Source organism: Podarcis cretensis (assembly GCF_951804945.1).
Source record: "Podarcis cretensis genome assembly, chromosome: 4".
Classification (NCBI taxonomy): Eukaryota; Metazoa; Chordata; class Lepidosauria; order Squamata; family Lacertidae; genus Podarcis; species Podarcis cretensis.
In genome coordinates this window covers 10266120-10286023 of record NC_137173.1, presented here as the reverse complement: position 1 = coordinate 10286023, position 19904 = coordinate 10266120, and the positions used below count along the sequence as shown (strand labels likewise).

The following is a 19904-nucleotide window of genomic DNA, read 5'->3' as shown; positions in this document are numbered from 1 at the left end:
GGCTGCCATGACATTCCTTAACCTGCTCACTCCCACCTGAAAATCTGCAAATGCTGGCTGTTTCTGTTCTGCTCAACACTAAGCAAAACAGCAGCTGTGCGGTGGTGGTTCTGGCATTGTGAGTGGTCAGCATGGTGCAGTGGTTGCAAGTGTTGGACTAGGACCGGCAAGAGCTGGGTTCGAATCCCCACTCCACCACAAAGCTCACTGAATGGCCTTGAACCGGTCACTCTGTGTGCTTAATCCATTTCACAGAGTTGCAGTGAGGATAAAAGAGAGAAGAGCACGTATTGCACCCTTTGGAGGAAACGTGAGGTAAAAACAGAATATGAACCAAAGCAAGCAAGAAGCCTCAAGTCCATCAGTCCCCTTATTGCGGACACGGCAGCTGCCTAATTCCATTCCTGGTTTGAGGCAAAGTATATAATTTGAGGCTCATCCTCCAGGCCTCTAAACTTCAACCTGAGCTGGAAACTGAACAGCCCCTTTGAGCCAAGAAGCAGCGGGTTCAAATCTTACCATGGGTGCTTGAGCAAGCCACCATATCTGAGGCTCAACTCCCTTCCTCCTTGCCCCATCTGGGATGTGGAGGTTAACAAAATTGACCAAGGTACCTTGTGGAGCTGTTGCAGGCATAATGCAACAAAAGAGCTTTGAACGTTCCAAAGGGAAGCATAACGCAAATGCAGGAATTGGGAAATGCACTGACTTACCTGGCTGTGCTCTAGAAAGGCAAACAGCCACTGCAGCTTCGCCATCAAGGGCTGGGAACTGTTTTCGGCTAAGCTCAACACTGAACGCCTGAAGCTTGAAAAGGAAGTTTTGAAAGACGTTTAGACACAGTGAATATACTGAGGTGGTATAGAAAACAGAAACGAAAGAGCGTCGTAATGAGAAGCCTGAGCTCCCCGATCGACAGTGGCAACCCCACAACCAAACTACAACACAAAACTTTACATACAATCATGCGAAACCAGGGTTTCTCCAGACAGGTGCTTTTGTGTGTGTGTGTGTTCTGCAACACATCACCGGACACATTCACACTACAGATGTGAAGTGCTATGAGACCAGTTTAAGCAGTCATGGCTTCCCCCAAGGAATCCTGGGAGCTGTAGTTCATTAAAGGGCGCTTGTACTTTTTAGAAGACACCTATTCACCACACAGAGCTACAGTTTTGTTATGTACTGAGTTGAATAGGATCCAAAATCCTAAAAAAGACAATGCAATTCTGGGCTGCATCAATAGGAGTATAGCATCTAGATCAAGGGAACTTGACTGTGTATCTGAAGAAGTGTGCATGCACACGAAAGCTCATACCAAGAACTAACTTAGTTGGTCTTTAAGGTGCCACTGGAAGGAATTTTTTTATTTTGTTTTGACTATGGCAGACCAACACGGCTACCTATCTGTAACTAGATCAAGGGAAGTAATAGTGCCACTGTATTCTGCTCTGGTCAGACCTCACCTGGAGTACTGTGTCCAGTTCTGGGCACCACAGTTCAAGAAGGACACTGACAAACTGGAACATGTCCAGAGGAGGGCAACCAAAATGGTCAAAGGCCTGGAAACGATGCCTTATGAGGAACGGCTAAGGGAGCTGGGCATGTTTAGCCTGGAGAAGAGGAGGTTAAGGGGTGATATGATAGCCGTGTTCAAATATATAAAAGGATGTCACATAGAGGAGGGAGAAAGGATGTTTTCTGCTGCTCCAGAGAAGCGGACATGGAGCAATGGCTCCAAACTACAAGAAAGAAGATTCCACCTAAACATTAGGAAGAACTTCCTGACAGTAAGAGCTGTTCGACAGTGGAATTTGCTGCCAAGGAGTGTGGTGGAGTCTCCTTCTTTGGAAGTCTTTAAGCAGAGGCTTGACAACCATATGTCAGGAGTGCTCTGATGGTGTTTCCTGCTTGGCAGGGAGTTGGACTCGATGGCCCTTGTGGTCTCTTCCAACTCTATGATTCTATGATTCTATGAAAATGCAGCAGTCTGATTGGTCCTAGAACAATAGGATTTAGAATGCAGCAGTCTGATTGGTCCACAGGAGCCACCCAATCCAGCTCCAGGTGGAAGTGAATCCACAACCAAATTGGCCTACAGGAGAATCCCGGAATGAGCCAATCACGTGGGGCCCATTGTGTAAATAATGTATATAAAGCAGACATTCTGGGGGAACTTCCATTCCTCCTCACCACTATGAGCTGAATAAAGAGCATGAAATCCACTCTTGATTCCATTTCAAGTTTCTAGAGTAGTGTAACAACCAACCCTTCTTCTTGGGGAACTCTTAACCCAGATTCGGCTGGAGTAGACTTCACCCCCAGAGGTGCACTCCATCGTCTTTCGAGACAGACAAATGCCATCAACTATTATTTTAACCAATTCCTTTCCCTTATTATACTTCCTTCAAAGTCCCTCTTCCCCACCCGAAATTCCCACAAGTGTATTTAATTTGTTCACCAATGCAATCAACAGGTGATTACGACTTCTATTTGCTTCTGTTCAGGTTGAACTGCTTCTCTCGCTTTGAAGCCTTCAGGAGCAAACATTCAACTATTTGTTTATTTGTTTATTGCATCTATATCCTAAACGGCCTCGGTCCAGTATACCTGAAGGAGCGTCTCCACCCCCATCCTTCTGCCCGGACACTGAGGTCCAGCTCCGTGGGCCTTCTGGCGGTTCCCTCGCTGCGAGAAGCCAAGTTACAGGGAACCAGGCAGAGGGCCTCCTCGGTGGTGGCACCCACCCTGTGGAACGCCCTACCAGACTTTTAAAAGACATCTGAAGGCAGCCCTGTTTAGGGAAGCTTTTAATGTTTAATAGGTTATTGTATTTTAATATTCTGTTGGAAGCCACCCAGAGTGGCTGGGGAAACCCAGCCAGATGGGCGGGGTATAAATAAATTATTATTATTATTTTCTCACAGGCCCATATAAGTTCAGCACAAACAGTTGGGCCTGGTGAGCATTGAAGGTCCCCAACCCTTAATCTGTGGGTTGCCATCCGATTGGATTTTATTCTGATCCTGATCTGATTTGAGGATGTATTTTAATTGATTGTCTGATTTTATGTTAATGTATTATACATTTGATGTTAGCCGTTCTGAGCCCGGCTTCGGCTGGGGAGGGCGGGATATAAATAGAATTTATTCTTATTCTTATTCTTATTCTTATTATCCTACATTTCCCCCTCCACCCAGCTCAAGGGGGCACTCACTGTTCTCTCCCCCTGCTCACTGAATACCCTGTGCAGTAGGTTAGGTTGAGAGGCAGTGACTGGCGCGAGTGAACATCACTTATGACCGAGCGGGGATTTGAACCCAGAACCTAATCAGGTACTCGACCACTGCACCACACTGGCTCACGGTGATTTGTTGCTGAAGGCTTTAAAATGTGAGAAGCAATGCAGCCGGAACAGAAAATGGGCTGCTAACATGTGGCACTTTTAATACCCCAAATCAGAACTTCCAAACCTATCATTAAATATGAAACCAGGTAAGGCTGGAGGGGAAAGCAGAGGCAAAAGGGGTAGGAAGAACACCTACTCAGAGGCCATGAAGAGGGCTTGGATGATGCTGTTCATATAGCAGGTGTTCCCCAAGTTGATTAACCCTATTTTCCCCGTTTCAGATTTGGACGCCAGTCGAGGATAAAAGCTGGCCAGTTCGTTCTTCTGGGAAGTCCAGGCGTTCTGCCCGAGCAGATATTTGATTCGGTCTTCATTTGGAATCGGGAGGGTCTCACGAGGAATAAAGCAAGGGGGGAAAGTCAGGGTTAAGTCTGCAGTGTTCACAGCTCCTTTGGTTTAAAAGTAAAAAAAAGCAGGATTGTCTCATGCTATCATTCTGACCCCCAACGCCAATTCTAATAAGCATCTCATTTCAGCTGCATGAAGCTGAAAGCTTATTCCTCCTCCCCCAAAGCTTTCTTCCATGCATACAGAACCAACCCACCCACCCCCAAAAGAGGAATTACTTTTATCGCCTCCACGACAGGTTCATAGAGATCTGGGAATCCTGAGAATCGGAAGAACATGCAGTGGATTAGCTCAGCCAGTTGTTCCAGGCAACTCGCCGCAGAGTTGGAGTTTTCCTTGTGGAGGGCAGCAACCACTCTTGGGATGTGTGGGAGAAGCTTTGAGAGAGAGAAAAGGGAGAGGTACAGTCAGCCTAAACCAGCAAAAAACCAGCCGCAGGGCTGAGCTACACGGGTAATAATAATAATAATTTTTATTTATATCCCACCCTCCCCAGCGGAAGCCAGGCTCAGGGCGGCTAACAACAATAAAATAATACAACATTCTAAAATCATTTCATTATAAAATTAATTCAAATCAAATTGATGGCAACCATTGGGCTAGAGTTCTGTGAGGATTGCCAAAGGAGGGGCTCAGACTGTGCCCTGGCCAAAGGCCTGGTGGAACAGCTCTGTCTTGCAGGCCCTGCGGAAAGATGTCAAGTCCCCCAGGGCCCTAGTCTCTTGTGACAGAGCATTCCACCAGATCGGAGCCACAGCTGAAAAAGCCCTGGCTCTAGTTGAGGCCAGCCTAACCTCTCTGTGGCATGGAACCTTCAAGATGTTTTTGTTTGAAGACCGTAAGGTCCTCTGTGGGACATACCAGGAGAGGCAGTTACCAGATAGGTAAAGGTAAATGGATCCCTGACCATTAGGTCCAGTCGTGGCCAACTCTGGGGTTGTGGTGCTCATCTTGCTTTTCTGGCCGAGGGAGCCGGCGTACGGCTTCCGGGTCATGTGCCAGCATGACTAAGCTGCTTCTGGCGAACCAGAGCAGCGCACGGAAACACCGTTTACCTTCCCGCCAGAGGGGTACCTATTTATCTACTTGCACTTTGACGTGCTTTCAAACTGCTAGGTTGGCAGGAGCAGGGACCGAGCAACGAGAGCTCACCAGATACTTAAGGGTTAAAATGTCACTCGTTTTTGCTGTCACTCATCCCACAACTGGCCAATCGTCAAGGACTCGGCGGAAGAAGACCCCACCTCTTCATTCCAAAAGAAACACCTGCCCCACATTAAACTTTGCATGTGCGCAAGGCAAAGTTTGCCTCCCACTCAATCCAGAACCTACAAATGCATATCTCAGTTTATCAGAACTTTGGCTGTCTCTAGCATCAGATCTCTGCTTCTGTGTCAGGGATGGGGAACCTGTGGCTCTCCAGATCTTGTGGATCTCCAGCTCCCAACAGACCCAGCAAGCTTGGCTAACGATCTGGGATGATGCAAAAGTCCAGCAACATCTGGAGTTCCAGGACATTCCTATTCTACCTGGTTCTTAACTGAACGCCTGTACGTTTGAACATGAGCGATGACATGCTTTGCCTTACCAAGTGAAATGCCTCGTGGGAGTGCTGGAAGCTCAACAGCATATAACGCAGGATAGAGAGTTCTCCCTCTCGCAGAATAGGGTACAGCAACTTGGAAAACACCTGTTGGAAGAGAGGAAGGGCTCATTATTAACATGGCGGGTGAGCAGGATCCCACAACCCAACGGCTCTTGAGTTACACTAAAGTACAGTGGTACCTTGGATTAAGTACTTCATTCGTTCCGGAGGTCCGTTCTTAACCTGAAACTGTTCTTAACCTGAAGCACCACTTTAGCTAATGGGGCCTCCCACTGCCACCGCGCTGCTGCTGCGCAATTTCTGTTCTCATCCTGAAGCAAAGTTCTTAACCTGAGGTACTATTTCTGGGTTAACAGAGTCTGTAACCTGAAGCGTATGTAACCCGAGGTACTACTGTAAAGTACCCCTGACAGTTAAGTCCAGCCACAGACGACTCTGGGGTTGCGGCACTCATCTCGCTTTACAGGCCAAGGGAGCCGGCGTTTGTCCACAGACAGTTTTTCCAGGTCATGTGGCCAGCATGACTAAGCCGCTGCTGGCGCAACGGAACACCGAAACCAGAGCAGCGCACGAAAACGCCGTTTACCTTCCTGCTGGAGCGGTACCTATTTATCTACTTGCACTTTGACATGCTTTCGAACTGCTAGGTTGGCAGGAGCTGGGGCAGAGCAACGGGAGCTCACCCCATCGCGGGGATTCGAACCGCCGACCTTCTGATCGGCAAGCCCAAGACGCTCAGCAGTTTAGACCACAGTGCCACCTGCGTCCCCCTGAGTTACACTAGTGGCCAAATTTTGGAAACATTTTGGGGAAAGTGTATTTCTGAGGTTTGATGGCTCAGAACACCACTTTTTTTTGGAGTAATACCTTAAAATTATATATCAAAGGAAAGATAATTTAATGAAGAATGTAATGCCGCAAAGTCTGTTCAATTATCTGTATTCTATCAAAAGTTATAGCCAAATAACCAGAAAAAGGGAGCACAACTTGCTTAGGTTGATATGCATTCATTTGAATGTAGCCAATGAGCATGCGTGTTTATAGAGTCAATTAGGTGTTATGAGCCATCAAACCTCAGAAATACACTTTTTCCAAAAGGTTTCCACAATTTTGGCCATTAGCGTATATTGTTGTTGTTGACATCCTTCTGTCTTGAGAGACAGTGGAGTCAAACCTCTGCAAAGAATTTTGGGCTTTGGTTTAAATCAGCAAGGAACATCCCTGTCAGCCCCAGTCAACATGTGCCGTGGGTATTTTGTGAGGACCCACAACTGTTGATTATTTCCAAATGTTTCCCCTCTGACATAAGCCATTTAAGCCTTTATAAGTTAAAAAAACAGCCCCTTGAATTATTTCTGGAAGATAATAGCACAGCAGCGCTGATGTCAGAGGGCTGAAGAATGACTCAAACACACACACACGTGTGCCAGAAATTGAGTTATGTTTCTATAATTCCCAAATGGGCTCCCCTGAGGGCAGAGAAAACTTCCCTGCCGGTGCTAAATACATGTTAGTCCCTTGAATGCAGGCTTACAAGAAGAAGCAAACTGACCCTCTCAATTTTGGACAGCGTGATTTCAATCAAGATGCTGAACTTCTTCACTGCAGCCAAACCCTTCAGCAACGCTATGATCCATTTGTCGATGTTCTTCCCCAGAGGCCAAGACACCCATTCAATCATCCTGCAAAGATAAAGAGGGAAGCAGGTACCGCAAGACAGGATACGCAGAATAACTTTGCAAGGTGCAAGCCCGGTCCAGACAAACCTGATTTCTAAATGCCAAATTCAGGCAATGCAATCCTATTCATTCCTACTCAGAATTTAAGTCCCGTTGCTCTCAACGTGGCTTCCTCTAAGGTAAAGGTAAAAGGTAAAGGTACCCCTGCCCGTACGGGCCAGTCTTGACAGACTCTGGGGTTGTGCGCCCATCTCACTTAAGAGGCCAGGGGCCAGCGCTGTCCGGAGACACTTCCGGGTCACGTGGCCAGCGTGACATCGCTGCTCTGGCGAGCCAGAGCCGCACACGGAAACGCCGTTTACCTTCCCGCTGGTAAGCGGTCCCTATTTATCTACTTGCACCCGGAGGTGCTTTCGAACTACTAGGTTGGCAGGCGCTGGGACCGAGCAGCGGGAGCGCACCCCGCCGCAGGGATTCGAACCGCCGACCTTTCGATCGGCAAGTCCTAGGCGCTGAGGCTTTAACCCACAGCGCCACCTGATCCTCTAAGGTAGAGTCTCCCAAACTTGGGTCTCCGGCTGTTTTTGGACTACAACTCCCATCACCTGCAGCTAGCAGGACCCAGGGGTCAGGGATGATGGGATTTGTAGTCCAAAAACAGCCAGAGACCCAAGTTTGGGAAACCCTGTGTGGCGTTTGCCTCCTAGGATGGGTCATAAGGAAAGGGTTAAATGGGTGTGTGATGTGATTGGCCAGTGGGAATGCAAGGGAGGAGTAAAAGTTAGAGTGGGAGGTTTTGAAAGTCAGTTGAGGTTTGGGAATTGAAGAAGGAAGAGGGAGGATTAGGTGTGGGTTGGTAGAGTTGTATTGTGAGAGAGTGAGAGGAATTGTTAGGTGGAGTCAGATAGATAGTTGGGAATAATCAGTTTGAAGTTGTTAGGAACTAAGAATAAGAAACTGACAAGAGGAAAAATTTACTGAAACCATAAGCTTGTTCCTGCATTTAAAAATAAACTTGACTATTTGTTAATGTTAACAACTGACTGGACTCCGTGTGTCCCAGTGAGATATGGGGTGGTGGCAGAGGAAAATGCAATCGCAGTGGTGGCACAGGGTCAACAGACCGTCAAATGTCCGGGGGCCCTGTGTGATCGCCACACCCTGCTCTAAAAAGCAGTGGTTCCTAATTAGGGGACTGGAGACCCCTGGGGATCCGCAGAGCACACCCAGAGGGTCCACAGCACCATCCCCTACCAGGGACTCATTTTTCTTGTTAATTGCACAGTGAAAGCCACAATAATAACTTTTTAACTGAATAACTTTTAAACTGAACTTCTAACTGCTTTCAAGGACTAACAAGTTTAGAGGACTCTCCCGCTGCGTGTAGGCAGGGTTTTCAGTGAGTTTGGGTTTCTTATGAGTTTGGGATTCATGTCTCATCTTGGAAGTCCAACAGGGGAAATAGCTAAGCCAATTGCCACTAGGATTAGCACTACAGCTCACCCTCTGATGGTTTAAGCTAGGGCTGGGTGATACTTTGATTTCAACATCGTGATGCATCAGCAGAGAGGTAGCGGGGTAGCTCAGTCAGTAGAGCACGAGACTCTTAATCTCAGGTGTTATGTACTGAGTTGAATAGGATCTAAAATGCAGCAGTCTGATTGGCCCTAGAACAATAGGATTCAGAATGCAGCAGTCTGATTGGCCCTAAAACAACAGGATTCAAAATGCAGCAGTCTGATTGGTCTACAGGAGCCACCCAATCCAGCTCCAGGTGGATGTGAATCCGCAACCTGATTGGCCTACGGGTGAATCCCGGAATTAGCCAATCACGTGGGGCCCATTGTGTAAATAATGTATATAAAGCAGACATTCTGGGGGAACTTCCATTCCTCCTCACCACTATGAGTTGAATAAAGAGCATGAAATCCACTCTCGACTCCGAGTATATTTCAGGAGGGTTGTGGGTTCGAGTCCCACATTAGGCGAAATCAGTGCTTTTTTTTAAAAAAAAAAGTGTTTAGGGGTACTCTCATTTTGACTCAAGAAAACCACCATTTTATAGTTCTGGCTGGGGCTGATAAGAGCTATAGTTCAAGACACACATACAACACCACATACCGGCTACTCCTGCCCTAGAAGAAGAACAGCCCTCTCCAACCTGGTGGGATCTTACTGAACTACAACTCCCAACATCTCTGACTACAGGTCAAAAGGGTTGGGGGGCTATCCCTCTGTGCCTGCCAGCTACTGCCTCCTGTATCTGTCCGGCTGCTAGGAAACAACCATTTGCCAGGAACGGGTCGCTTGCTGCGTTGACGTCATTTGGACGGCTGCCCAGAGTCTGCGCAGTCTACGCAGGAGGAGGCGAGTGCCTGGAAAGGAGCCCCAGACGCAAGGACGATCTGGCAGGCGCTATCTGGCCTGCCGGCTGGCTCTCAAAACCTCCTCCAAACCACCCGCCCAGCCCTCGCGTGAGCCTAATTGCATTTCGTGGGCTCTGCTTCATGTCTCTCCCAATTCTGCCCCAGCACGGGGGCTGTTTTAAAAAGGGAAAGGGAGGCCATCGATCTTCCGAGGGCTAATTATAGAAGCCAGATGCCTTTTAGTAGCAACATCGCTAGCAAGCATCTGCCATTAGCTGCCCAGGGAAAGAAGAAGGAGAAAGAACAATAATTGAACCAAGTTGAGAGGTGTGCATGTTCTCTGCAGCACTTTTAGCTTTGCTGGACACAGCAAAACAAAGAATTGAGTGTTCCCAGAAAAGAACCAGGAGGAAGAGGAGGACGCCTGTCCTGAGAAAACCAAGAACATTATGAGTAGAGATGGGTGCATCTAACGTATAAGACGCACCAGACCATAAGACGCACCAGGTTTTTGGAGGAGGAAAACAAGAAAAAAAAATATTCTGAATCCCAGAAGCCAGAACAGCAAGAGGGATTGCTGCGCAGCGAAAGCAATGATCCCTCTTGCTGTTCTGGCTTCTGGGATAGCTGCGCAGCCTGCATTCACTCCATAACATGCACACACATTTCCCCTTACTTTTTAGGAAGGAAAAGGTGCGTCTTATAGAGTGAAAAATGCGGTATTTCCCAAATCCGTGCCATTTTTGCATGTGTTCAGCCACAAACCCATCCCACCCGGTTCTCACAATCTATTGTTTTTAAAAGAAATCTGCAGGGGAATATGCATAAAAATACATATTTATAAACGCTTTAGTGACTTCTGTCTGTTGGGACTGGTGGGGTGGAAGGCAGGCTGGCCTAAGCACAAAAACACACACAGAATTCTACAAGGGGTAACCACTGGCCTTATCCCTGCAGGACCCTCTTCTTTGCATGCACCACAAAAAAAGTATTATTAGTACCATTTGTGAAAGCAGCCCAACCTGCAAGTACTCTCTGCGGAACACTTCTCTCCCTCGGCATTCCTTACCTGCCAATTGCCATCATCATCTGTACATCCGTTATGCTGTCGTCGTTGGTGAGGTTTCTAAGGATGCCATCCATGAGTTCTAGGGGAACGTACTGGACCACGCTGGCTAAGGCAATCGATGGTGGGTCCTGCTCATCTACAAGACCGTCGAAGGCAGAAGCAGTCCAAAAAACAAGTGGCATCAAGAATTAAGACAGTGTACTTCGCAGGTAAAGGTAAAGGGACCCCTGAAAATTAGGTCCAGTCGCGGACAACTCTAGGGTTGCGGTGCCGTGTGTTTCTACCTATGCAGGGACTTCCAGGCAACTCACAAATCAAACAAACAAACACAAACACATACACCCACACCCACACACACCAGAAAAGGGAAACAGAGGCCAGGGCAAACCTAAATGAGCATACCAGTCTGGATAGGTGGCCTTGGTGAAGATTTGACGTTTTCAACCCCAAAACGTTTTTGATTTGAGTTTCTACTGAAATGAGGCCACATTTTAATGTTGTGTTTTAATCTTGTTTTTAAGTTGTATTTTAACCAATTGTTTTTATACCTGGTGTTAGCCGCCCTGAGCCCAGTCTTGGCTGGGGAGGGCGGGGTATAAATAAAATTGATTCTTATTTTTTATTATTATATCTGAAATGTGTATGGCTCCGCCAGTTATACTGAGAGACAATGGAGTGTGCCTCCGGGGGATGAAGTCAAACTGGGACACAAGCCTGGGCAGTGTGTGTGGAGGTCATGGGCTGCCCAGGCGACAAAACCCCCCTCTCAGCCTCGCTGATGGGGTCCAAAGGAAAGCAGGGCAATGTGCTTGGCACTAGCTCCAGTCAAGCTTGCGAAGATTTATCATTTGCCCAATAACAAATGTTGGAAATGTAAAGAGACTGAAGGTACCTTCTTCCACCTTTGGTGGACCTGCCCAAAGATTAAGGCCTTCTGGGAAATGATTTATAATGAGATTAAGAAAGTACTTAAATGCACCTTTCATAAGAAACCAGAGGCATTTCTCTTGGGTATGGTCGGCCAGCTGGTGCCGAAGAAGGATAAAAATTTCTTTTTGTACGCTACTACAGCAGCAAGGATTCTCCTAGCAAAGTATTGGAAGACACAAGAGCTACCCACGCTGGAGGAATGGCAGGCGAAAGTGATCGACTTTATGGGACTGGCAGAAATGACCGGCAGAATCCGCGACCAAGAGAAAGAGACTGTGGAAGAAGACTGGAAGAAGTTTAAAATATATCTTAAGAGCTACTATAAAATTGAGGAGTGCTAAAATGCTAAGGGAGAGGAAGACGTAGAATTACAGCGGTAAATTGTGTTTAGTTTAGGGTGAAATTGAAAAGGAGAATGAATTTATATTTAATTGGCTAAAAGGGTTGTTGAACAATTGTTAAAAATAAAGGATGCAAAAAGGGGAAGGTATGGGGAAGTCCGAGAAAAGAGGCTTATGGAAATAAGGTTAAGAAATTATGATTTTTTGTGTTTGTTTTCATGTTGTTTTTGTGTTTGTTAAAAATTGGAAATTAATAAAAATTTTATTAAAAAAAAAAAATGTGCATGGCACTAGCTTGGCTGCAGGAATTCCCGGAAGGAGGCGTACAAGGTGCCATCCAACCATCATAAGAGACTGCACTTGTGTAGGGTTTATTCCAGGCATAGGCAAACTCGGCCCTCCAGATGTTTTGGGACTACAACTCCCATCATCCCTAGCTAACAGGACCAGTGGTCAGGAATGATGGGAATGGAGAAGAATGGAGAATGAAATTAATGGACTACGCAGAATTAGATAAATTAACAGGAAGGATCCGAAACCGATGAGATCACAAATTTACCAAGGACTGGAATAAATTTGTGGACTATATGAAAAGCATTTGTGATACGCAAGTAACATTTGCTGGTTTACAGGAAGCTTTGTGAAGAAATAATATTAGAAACACTGTAAAAAAGGGAATAAGGGAATAGGTTTTATTTAAAACAAAAGGCAATGTTAAATTTAGAATTGCGGATAGAAGATTAGAAAACGGAAGATTCGCGGATGAGCTGAAGGAAGTCAAAATTATGTATCTGTGATAATACTGAAAATGTATGTTTAAATCTTGTATTGGAAACTGAATAAATATAAAGGTAAAGGTAAAGGTACCCCTGCCCATATGGGCCAGTCTTGACAGACTCTGGGGTTGTGCGCCCATCTCACTTAAGAGGCCAGGGGCCAGCGCTGTCCGGAGACACTTCCGGGTCACGTGGCCAGCGTGACATCGCTGCTCTGGCGAGCCAGAGCCGCACACGGAAACGCCGTTTACCTTCCCGCTGGTAAGCGGTCCCTATTTATCTACTTGCACCCGGAGGTGCTTTCGAACTGCTAGGTTGGCAGGCGCTGGGACCGAGCAGCGGGAGCGCACCCCGCCGCAGGGATTCGAACCGCCGACCTTTCGATCGGCAAGTCCTAGGCGCTGAGGCTTTAACCCACAGCGCCACCTGCGTCCCCTAAATAAATATATATGAATAAAAAATATATGAATAAATATATATATATACAAAAAAGGGAAGGCTGAGTTTGCCTATGCCTGGTTTATTCCTTAGCCAAATATATCCCACAAGGCAGCCAGGTTTTAGTATCAGTGTTTTCCTTCTCCTAGTTTGGCTCCCTACCCAGGAAGACAAGCCCCATCTGCCCCTCACATCCCTCTGCAGTATCTACAGAAATCGCCTTCTTGACCGTTGCACCCACTCTTGGTCCTGTCCACTCAATCCGCGGGAGCCTGTCTTCTCATGAAGTCCCTAACTCCCTGAGGGTTTGAGACCCATCAGCTACCCTCACCTGGTTTAGCCGGCCAGCTAAAGCTGTTTCCCAGGTATGGCCGCTGTTGCACGCTGGCAGCTTCTACAAGCTACAGGTGACAGGTGAGTGCAGAGTGGGGACCAAAGGTGGACAAACTACCTGAGAAGGAGCATGTCATGTCCTCCAACAGAGGTACTAAAGGTAAAGGTAAAGGACCCCTGACAGTTACATCCAGTCGCAGACGACTCTGGGGTTGCGGCGCTCATCTCGCTTTACTGGCCAAGGGAGCTGATGTTTGTCCACAGACAGCTTTTGAGTCATGTGGCCAGCATGACTAAGCCGCTTCTGGCGAAACCAGAGCAGCGCACAGAAACGCCGTTTAGCCACTTCTGCCCTGCAGAGGAGGTGGGGTTGCGGGCTTCACAGCCCAGCCCCCACGCGATTGGGGGGATCCCTGGCCATGTCACCCCCTGGCCAGCCAATCGGCTGGCTCTGGGGGCATGGCCTGCCCTATTTAAGGCAGGCGCGGCCCCGGGATCTCCCTCTTTGGCCGCCTACAAGCTGTTCTTGAAGGGTAGTCTGATAAAGGATTTGGGGGGGTGGCCCTGTCCGAAGCCTATGGAGGTGAGGGCCTAAGGCACCCCCCCAAGTGGTGACCCCAGGGGAGTTCCTAGTTGATGTGCATCAGCAGGATTCCCCCTACGGCTGGTTAACTCTTCCCGGACTTCAAGCGGATGAGCTGAAGCCGGATATAGTCGGTTAGGACCGATGCCTAAGCTAATACCACTCATCACCAGTCACCAATAAAGTTGTGGCCTTATTTAGCCCATTAACCTTAATAATTGTGTCATGTGTCTTTATTTCCACTAGGGGGGGCAGGAACTCGCCACGCAAACCTTCCTGCCGGAAGGGTACCTATTTATCTACTTGCACTTTGACGTGCTTTCGAACTGCTGGGTTGGCAGTAGCTGGGACAGAGAAACGGGAACTCATCCCGTCGTGGGGATTCGAACCGCCGACCTTCCGATCGGCAAGCCCTAGGCTCTGTGGTTTAGACCACAGCGCCACCCGCGTCCCTGCAACAGAGGTACTATCCCTCCCCAAACACCCCCATCATAATCTATAACACTGGTCAACAACAAATTTGTTGTCTGCATTTTTTCAGCTGATTTAGGACGAATCTGATGCGCTGAACTAAAAAATCACATTGGTTTTGCTCAATCAGGTCAAGTTTTTGAGCTATGGCCACATGTCTTTTTTTTAATGTTTTTGTTCACATGTACGCTTGTGTGGAGCATTTTAGAAGAAGTTGGTGGTGGTAAAATGCCATGTCAAATAATTGTTTTGATTGGAAATGATTATTTTAATGACAAGAAGTATTCAGGTCCGATAGTTCTGGGTGATTATGTCGAAAAGGGATCAGTTTGAAGTCATAAAACCTTGAAATGTTCCATAAATTGGTGCTCAGCATTACACGAAGAAGGACTGGCCTGTGCAGGAGGAATTGGTGCCTTGCAAAGAAAGGAATGTCATCAATGACCCTCTGGTGGACAGAGACAGAATATTCTTCCCACCGCTGCACATCAAACTCGGCTTAATCAAGCAGTTCACCAAGGCTCTGGACAAGGATGGTGACTGCTTCACTTACTTGTGCCAGGCTTTTCCAGGATTGACCATGGAGAAGTTGAAAGCTGGCATCTTTGACGGTCCTCAGATCCGTCAGCTCATCAGAGATCCAGAGTTCGGAAACTCAATGAACGAAGTGGAACTGGAAGCGTGGAAGGCATTTGTTCTGGTAGTGAAGAACTTTCTTGGCAACAATAAGGCCAGAAACTATGCAGAACTTGTCAACAACATGCTGACTGCTTTCAGAAACCTGGGCTGCAACATGAGCGTCAAGATGCACTACCTATTTTCACATAAGGACCGGTTTCCTGAGAACCTGGGTTCAATGAGTGACGAGCAGGGGGAGAGATTCCATCAGGAGATGAAAGAGATGGAGACCAGGTATCAGGGTCACTGGGATGCAGTCATGATGGCTGACTACTGTTGGACTCTGAAGAGAGACCTCCCTGCCCCTGAGCATTCCAGGAGTTCCAAGAAACGGAAGTTCAAGCCCTGAAGTTTGAAAAATGGTGAAGCAACATGCAATTTACGTGCACTTACCTTTATCAATGCCCACCATTCAGTTTACAGTAATCGATGTTTCTATCAGGTAATCAATATATGTTGTTGGAAAAACATTTTTTTCTCTAAAAAACATATTTAGGATGATATGTGTTGACAAAAATCAGCTGAGAATGCCACAAAAATGTAATAGATTTTGTCACAAGATCTGATTTTTTTCAAATCAACATAGCACAAAAACCTGACCTGATGGAGAGAAACGGATGTCATTTCCTGATTCAGCAGTGCAAAAATACCCTAAATCAGTTGTAGAAATCTAGACAACATTCAAAAAGTAAAAAATTATTGCCCAGTGTAATCTAATAATAATAATAATAAAATCAAAACTCTCCGAAATAATGAACACACACATCACCACAAACCATGATTGTCACTAGCACTGATGCTACGAAACATGTTCCGCCCGTGCAGCCCCCTCACCTGTCGACGAGATGATAGTGAAGAGCTCTTTCAGGGATGGGAGAATGGAAGACACCTGAGTCTTCCAGATCTTCTGCAGCAAGGCGCTGACTTTGATCACCTGGTCCAGGAAGTCGACAATGGCCTCTTCCCTTCCGGAGGCAGGGCGGAACTGCCCGATGCACCTTACAAGCTGCTGGCAAAAGAGGGCCTGGCGCTTGCCCATGGGGACACATTGCGGGTACTGGGTTAAGAGCTTGCTGATTCGGACGCACTGCTTCAGGCCCGGCCTCTCGCAGACCTTCCGGAGAACCTCCGTCCTGAGCAGGCTGAAGATGTCGTTGGCCGAGGGGCCGTCCGAGACAAAGGGCAGCCCCAGGTGGATATAATCTAGTACGTAAATGCTCCTCTTCCCAAGAGGCCCATAACCCTCTTGCAAGAGGCTCAGAAGGAAACGGGCGTTGAAGAACTCTTCGAAGGCTTCCCGGTGGTAATGGCCGTAGGCTTCCAGGACCTCTTTGCCGACGGACCTCTTGAACTTTGTGTCGCCCACCAGGAACAGCTTCGTCGAGAGCTCCAGCATCAGCCAGCACTGCTCGCTGTCCATCGACTGCTTCGAAGCCTCGATGACTCGCCGCACCAGCCCTTGTTTCATGTGGTCGGGGTAAGAGGACATCAGAATGGCTTCAAGAATCTTGTCCATGCTGGCGCACCTCGTGTGCTAAAAGAGAATCAAATAACGACAAGTTTAGTTTACGAGTTTGTTTCTGGGCTGCATCAATAGGAGTATTGCATCTAGATCAAGGGAAGTAATAGTGCCACTGTATTCTGCTCTGGTCAGACCTCACCTGGAGTACTGTGTCCAGTTCTGGGCACCACAGTTCAAGAAGGACACTGACAAACTGGAACGTGTCCAGAGGAGGGCAACCAAAATGGTCAAAGGCCTGGAAACGATGCCTTATGAGGAACGGCTAAGGGAGCTGGGCATGTTTAGCCTGGAGAAGAGGAGGTTAAGGGGTGATATGATAGCCATGTTCCAATATATAAAAGGATGTCACATAGAGGAGGGAGAAAGGTTGTTTTCTGCTGCTCCAGAGAAAAGGACACGGAGCAATGGTTCCAAACTACAAGAAAAAAGATTCCACCTAAACATTAGGAAGAACTTCCTGACAGTAAGCTGTTTGACAGTGGAATTTGCTGCCAAGGTGTGTGGTGGAGTCTCCTTCTTTGGAGGTCTTTAAGCAGAGGCTTGACAACCATATGCCAGGAGTGCTCTGATGGTGTTTCCTGCTTGGCAGGGGGTTGGACTCGATGGCCCTTGTGGTCTCTTCCAACTCTATGATTCTATGATTCTATGATTCTCCCTAGCGCGGAAATAAAATCAGAATGCCGTAGGCCAGGGATTGCCAACACAGCACCCGTGGGCACTGTTAGAATTCCTGCTCCATGATTGCAGTCATGGGATTGTTGTCTATCACATGACAGTATACGTTTTGACTCCACCAAGTGGGAAGTGATGGAGACAGGATTTTGTGTTACTGTGTTCCGTGAAGTAGGACTATTGTCCTTTGTTTTTTTCCTCTTTGCTGTCTGATGCTAGAGAGGGAGCCATGTTGCAGTGTTCTGTGTGTGTTTATATGTAAATAAAGTAGATTAGCCAAAATGCTGAGTTCCTGAGGTCTGTCACGCGGGATGCGCAAACTCTGCGGATCCCTAAGTGTGCCAATGTCGGTTGGCATCGGTCGCTGTGATGTTTGGGCTGAAGAAAGCTTTTGAAGCTCCCGAACGATCGACCAGGAGGGAGGGAACATGCCAGTCGGGCATGTGTCTCTGCCAGGGTCCTACTCGAGTGCAGGCTGATGGGTGTAGGCACCAGATGGGTGGCCCTCGTGTATTTGCTCTTGTAGGGGAGTCAGGATTTATTTATTTTAATAAGAGGGTTGAAACGGCAAGTACTTCCTTCACTGGTAGAGATTTTCTGAATGGGGTGCACAACTGTGCTCTGTGTGTGTGACTGAGAGAGATGCATTTGGGAATTAGAATCATAGAATTGTAGGGTTGGAAGGGACACCAAAGGTCATCTAGTCCAACCCGCTGCAGTGCAGGAATCTCAGCTAAAGCATCCATGAGAGATGGCCACCCAACCTCCAGAGAGGAAAGTCCACAACCTCCTGAGGGAGACCACTGCTGAAGAGCTCTTACAGTCAGAAAGTTCTTCCTGATGTTTAGTCAGAATCTCATTTGTTGCAACTTGAAGCCATTGGTTCAAGTCCTGCCATTCACAGCAGGAGAAAACAAGCTTGCTCCATCTTCAATGTGACCCTTTAGATCAGGCTTCCTCAACCTCGGCCCTCCAGATGTTTTTGGCCTAAAACTCCCATGATCCCTAGCTAGCAGGACCAGTGGTCAGGGATGATGGGAATTGTAGTCTCAAAATATCTGGAGGGCTGAGGTTGAGGAAGCCTGCTTTAGTACGCTTCCGAGCACAATTCAGAGTGTTGGTGCTGACCTTTAAAACCCTAAATGGCCTCAGCCCAGTATACCTGAAGCAGTGTCTCCACCTCCATCGTTCTGCCTGGACACTGAGGTCCAGCACCGAGGGCCTTCTGGCCGTTCCCTCATTGCGAGAAGCCAAGTTACAGGGAACCAGGCAGAGGGCCTCCTCGGTAGTGGCACCCGCCCTGTGGAACGCCCTCCCACCAGATGTCAAAGAGAAGAACAACTACCAGACTTTTAGAAGACATCTGAAGGCAGCCCTGTTTAGGGAAGCTTTTAATGTTTAACAGACTACTGTATTTTAATACTTTGTTGGAAGCCGCCCAGAGTGGCTGGGGAAACCCAGCCAGATGGGCGGGGTATAAATAATAAATTATTATTATTGTTGTTGTTGTTGTTGTTGTTGATGATGATGATGGCTATCATCTCTCTCTCTCTTCTCACCCTCCTCTTTTCCAGGCTAAACATACCCTTCATTACCGTCTCCTGTGTGGGTGAGCCCGGATGGGTTCACCTGGTAGTGATAACACAGCGTTCCAGTTGACTCTGGGGAGCCGAGAGAAGTTATCTGCATTTCCCATAATGCCCTTGGCCAATTCTCTATCATTGGCATTTGTGAGGAAAGTAAATGGCGGCTCCCATATCGATCCACACAGTGCTGATGAGAGAACTAGGGAAAACAGTAGATCCCGCTGGGCGCTGGCACCTGGGCCGGGCCAAGACACTTTGCTGCCTGAGGCAAGAACAAGATGGCACATAACGGAAGCTAACCGGACAGTCGAACCTTACTTAAAAGTTGAGGGGACAGCACCCTCTTTCGGAGGCCAGCCAGCCATGTAGCACAACACAGTTCTGTCCTTCAAACCCTCTCTGCGTCACTGCCTGTCCCTTGGCACGTGCCGCCTGAGGCAGATGCCTCACTCTGTCTAACGGCAGGGCCGGCCCAGAGCACCGCGGACCTGCTCCGATTTGGCCTGCCAAAACGCCAGCTGCACAGCTCTCTCTCCCCCCCCCCCCCCACATCAAGACCATGAATCCCCAGATGGCCGTTCATGTTTCAAAGGCAATTACTGGCTCCTCGTTAGGAAAGTCTGGGCTTTCTGCTGATCGCGCACCGTCACTCAGATGAGAGGATAATTCTGCAGCATCATGCAGCATGAGCCGCCTGTCCTTGCCAAAATTCGCTAGTGCTCCAGGGCTAGGAATGAAACCATTGTGTTTCTTTCCAATTAAAGTATGAAGTGGCGGCGGGGAAGGGAAGTGAAAATGGGGAAACTCTTTCATTAATTAGCAACGAAAACAGAAGAGGGGGGAGGTAATAAATCTGCTGAAAACACTGGGATTTCACTAGAACTACTAGTCAGAACGAAGCTCTCACTTGACGGGGAGCTTGAACTGCGTACAAAAGGCCAAAATATTATTTTTGCCACTGTGAACTTTCCTTTCGGGAAGCCAGTAAATGTGAGCAAGCGTTTTAGGGGAAGGGATGCAACGCAGCAGCAGCAGCAGAACATCTGCTCTGTATGTCAGAGGTTCCAGGTTCGATTCCCAGCTCCCATCGGAAACCC

At 47.7% G+C, this 19904-nt stretch overlaps 1 protein-coding gene across 5 annotated transcripts in view; it reads right to left on the bottom strand.

The window, feature by feature from the left end:
* USP35 (ubiquitin specific peptidase 35) overlaps positions 1-19904 on the bottom strand; it is a 49435-nt gene that overhangs the window by 9950 nt on the left and 19581 nt on the right. For all 5 annotated transcript variants that reach the window (XM_079973479.1, XM_079973478.1, XM_079973482.1 and 2 more), the window contains 7 exons: positions 15862-16561; positions 10478-10613; positions 6916-7045; positions 5346-5447; positions 3976-4134; positions 3546-3739; positions 714-807 (listed from right to left, as the gene is read on the bottom strand). In XM_079973479.1, coding sequence (XP_079829605.1) covers positions 714-807; positions 3546-3739; positions 3976-4134; positions 5346-5447; positions 6916-7045; positions 10478-10613; positions 15862-16543 — 1497 coding nt within the window. In that variant the 5' untranslated portion in view covers positions 16544-16561. The remainder of the gene's footprint in view (positions 1-713; positions 808-3545; positions 3740-3975; positions 4135-5345; positions 5448-6915; positions 7046-10477; positions 10614-15861; positions 16562-19904) is intronic.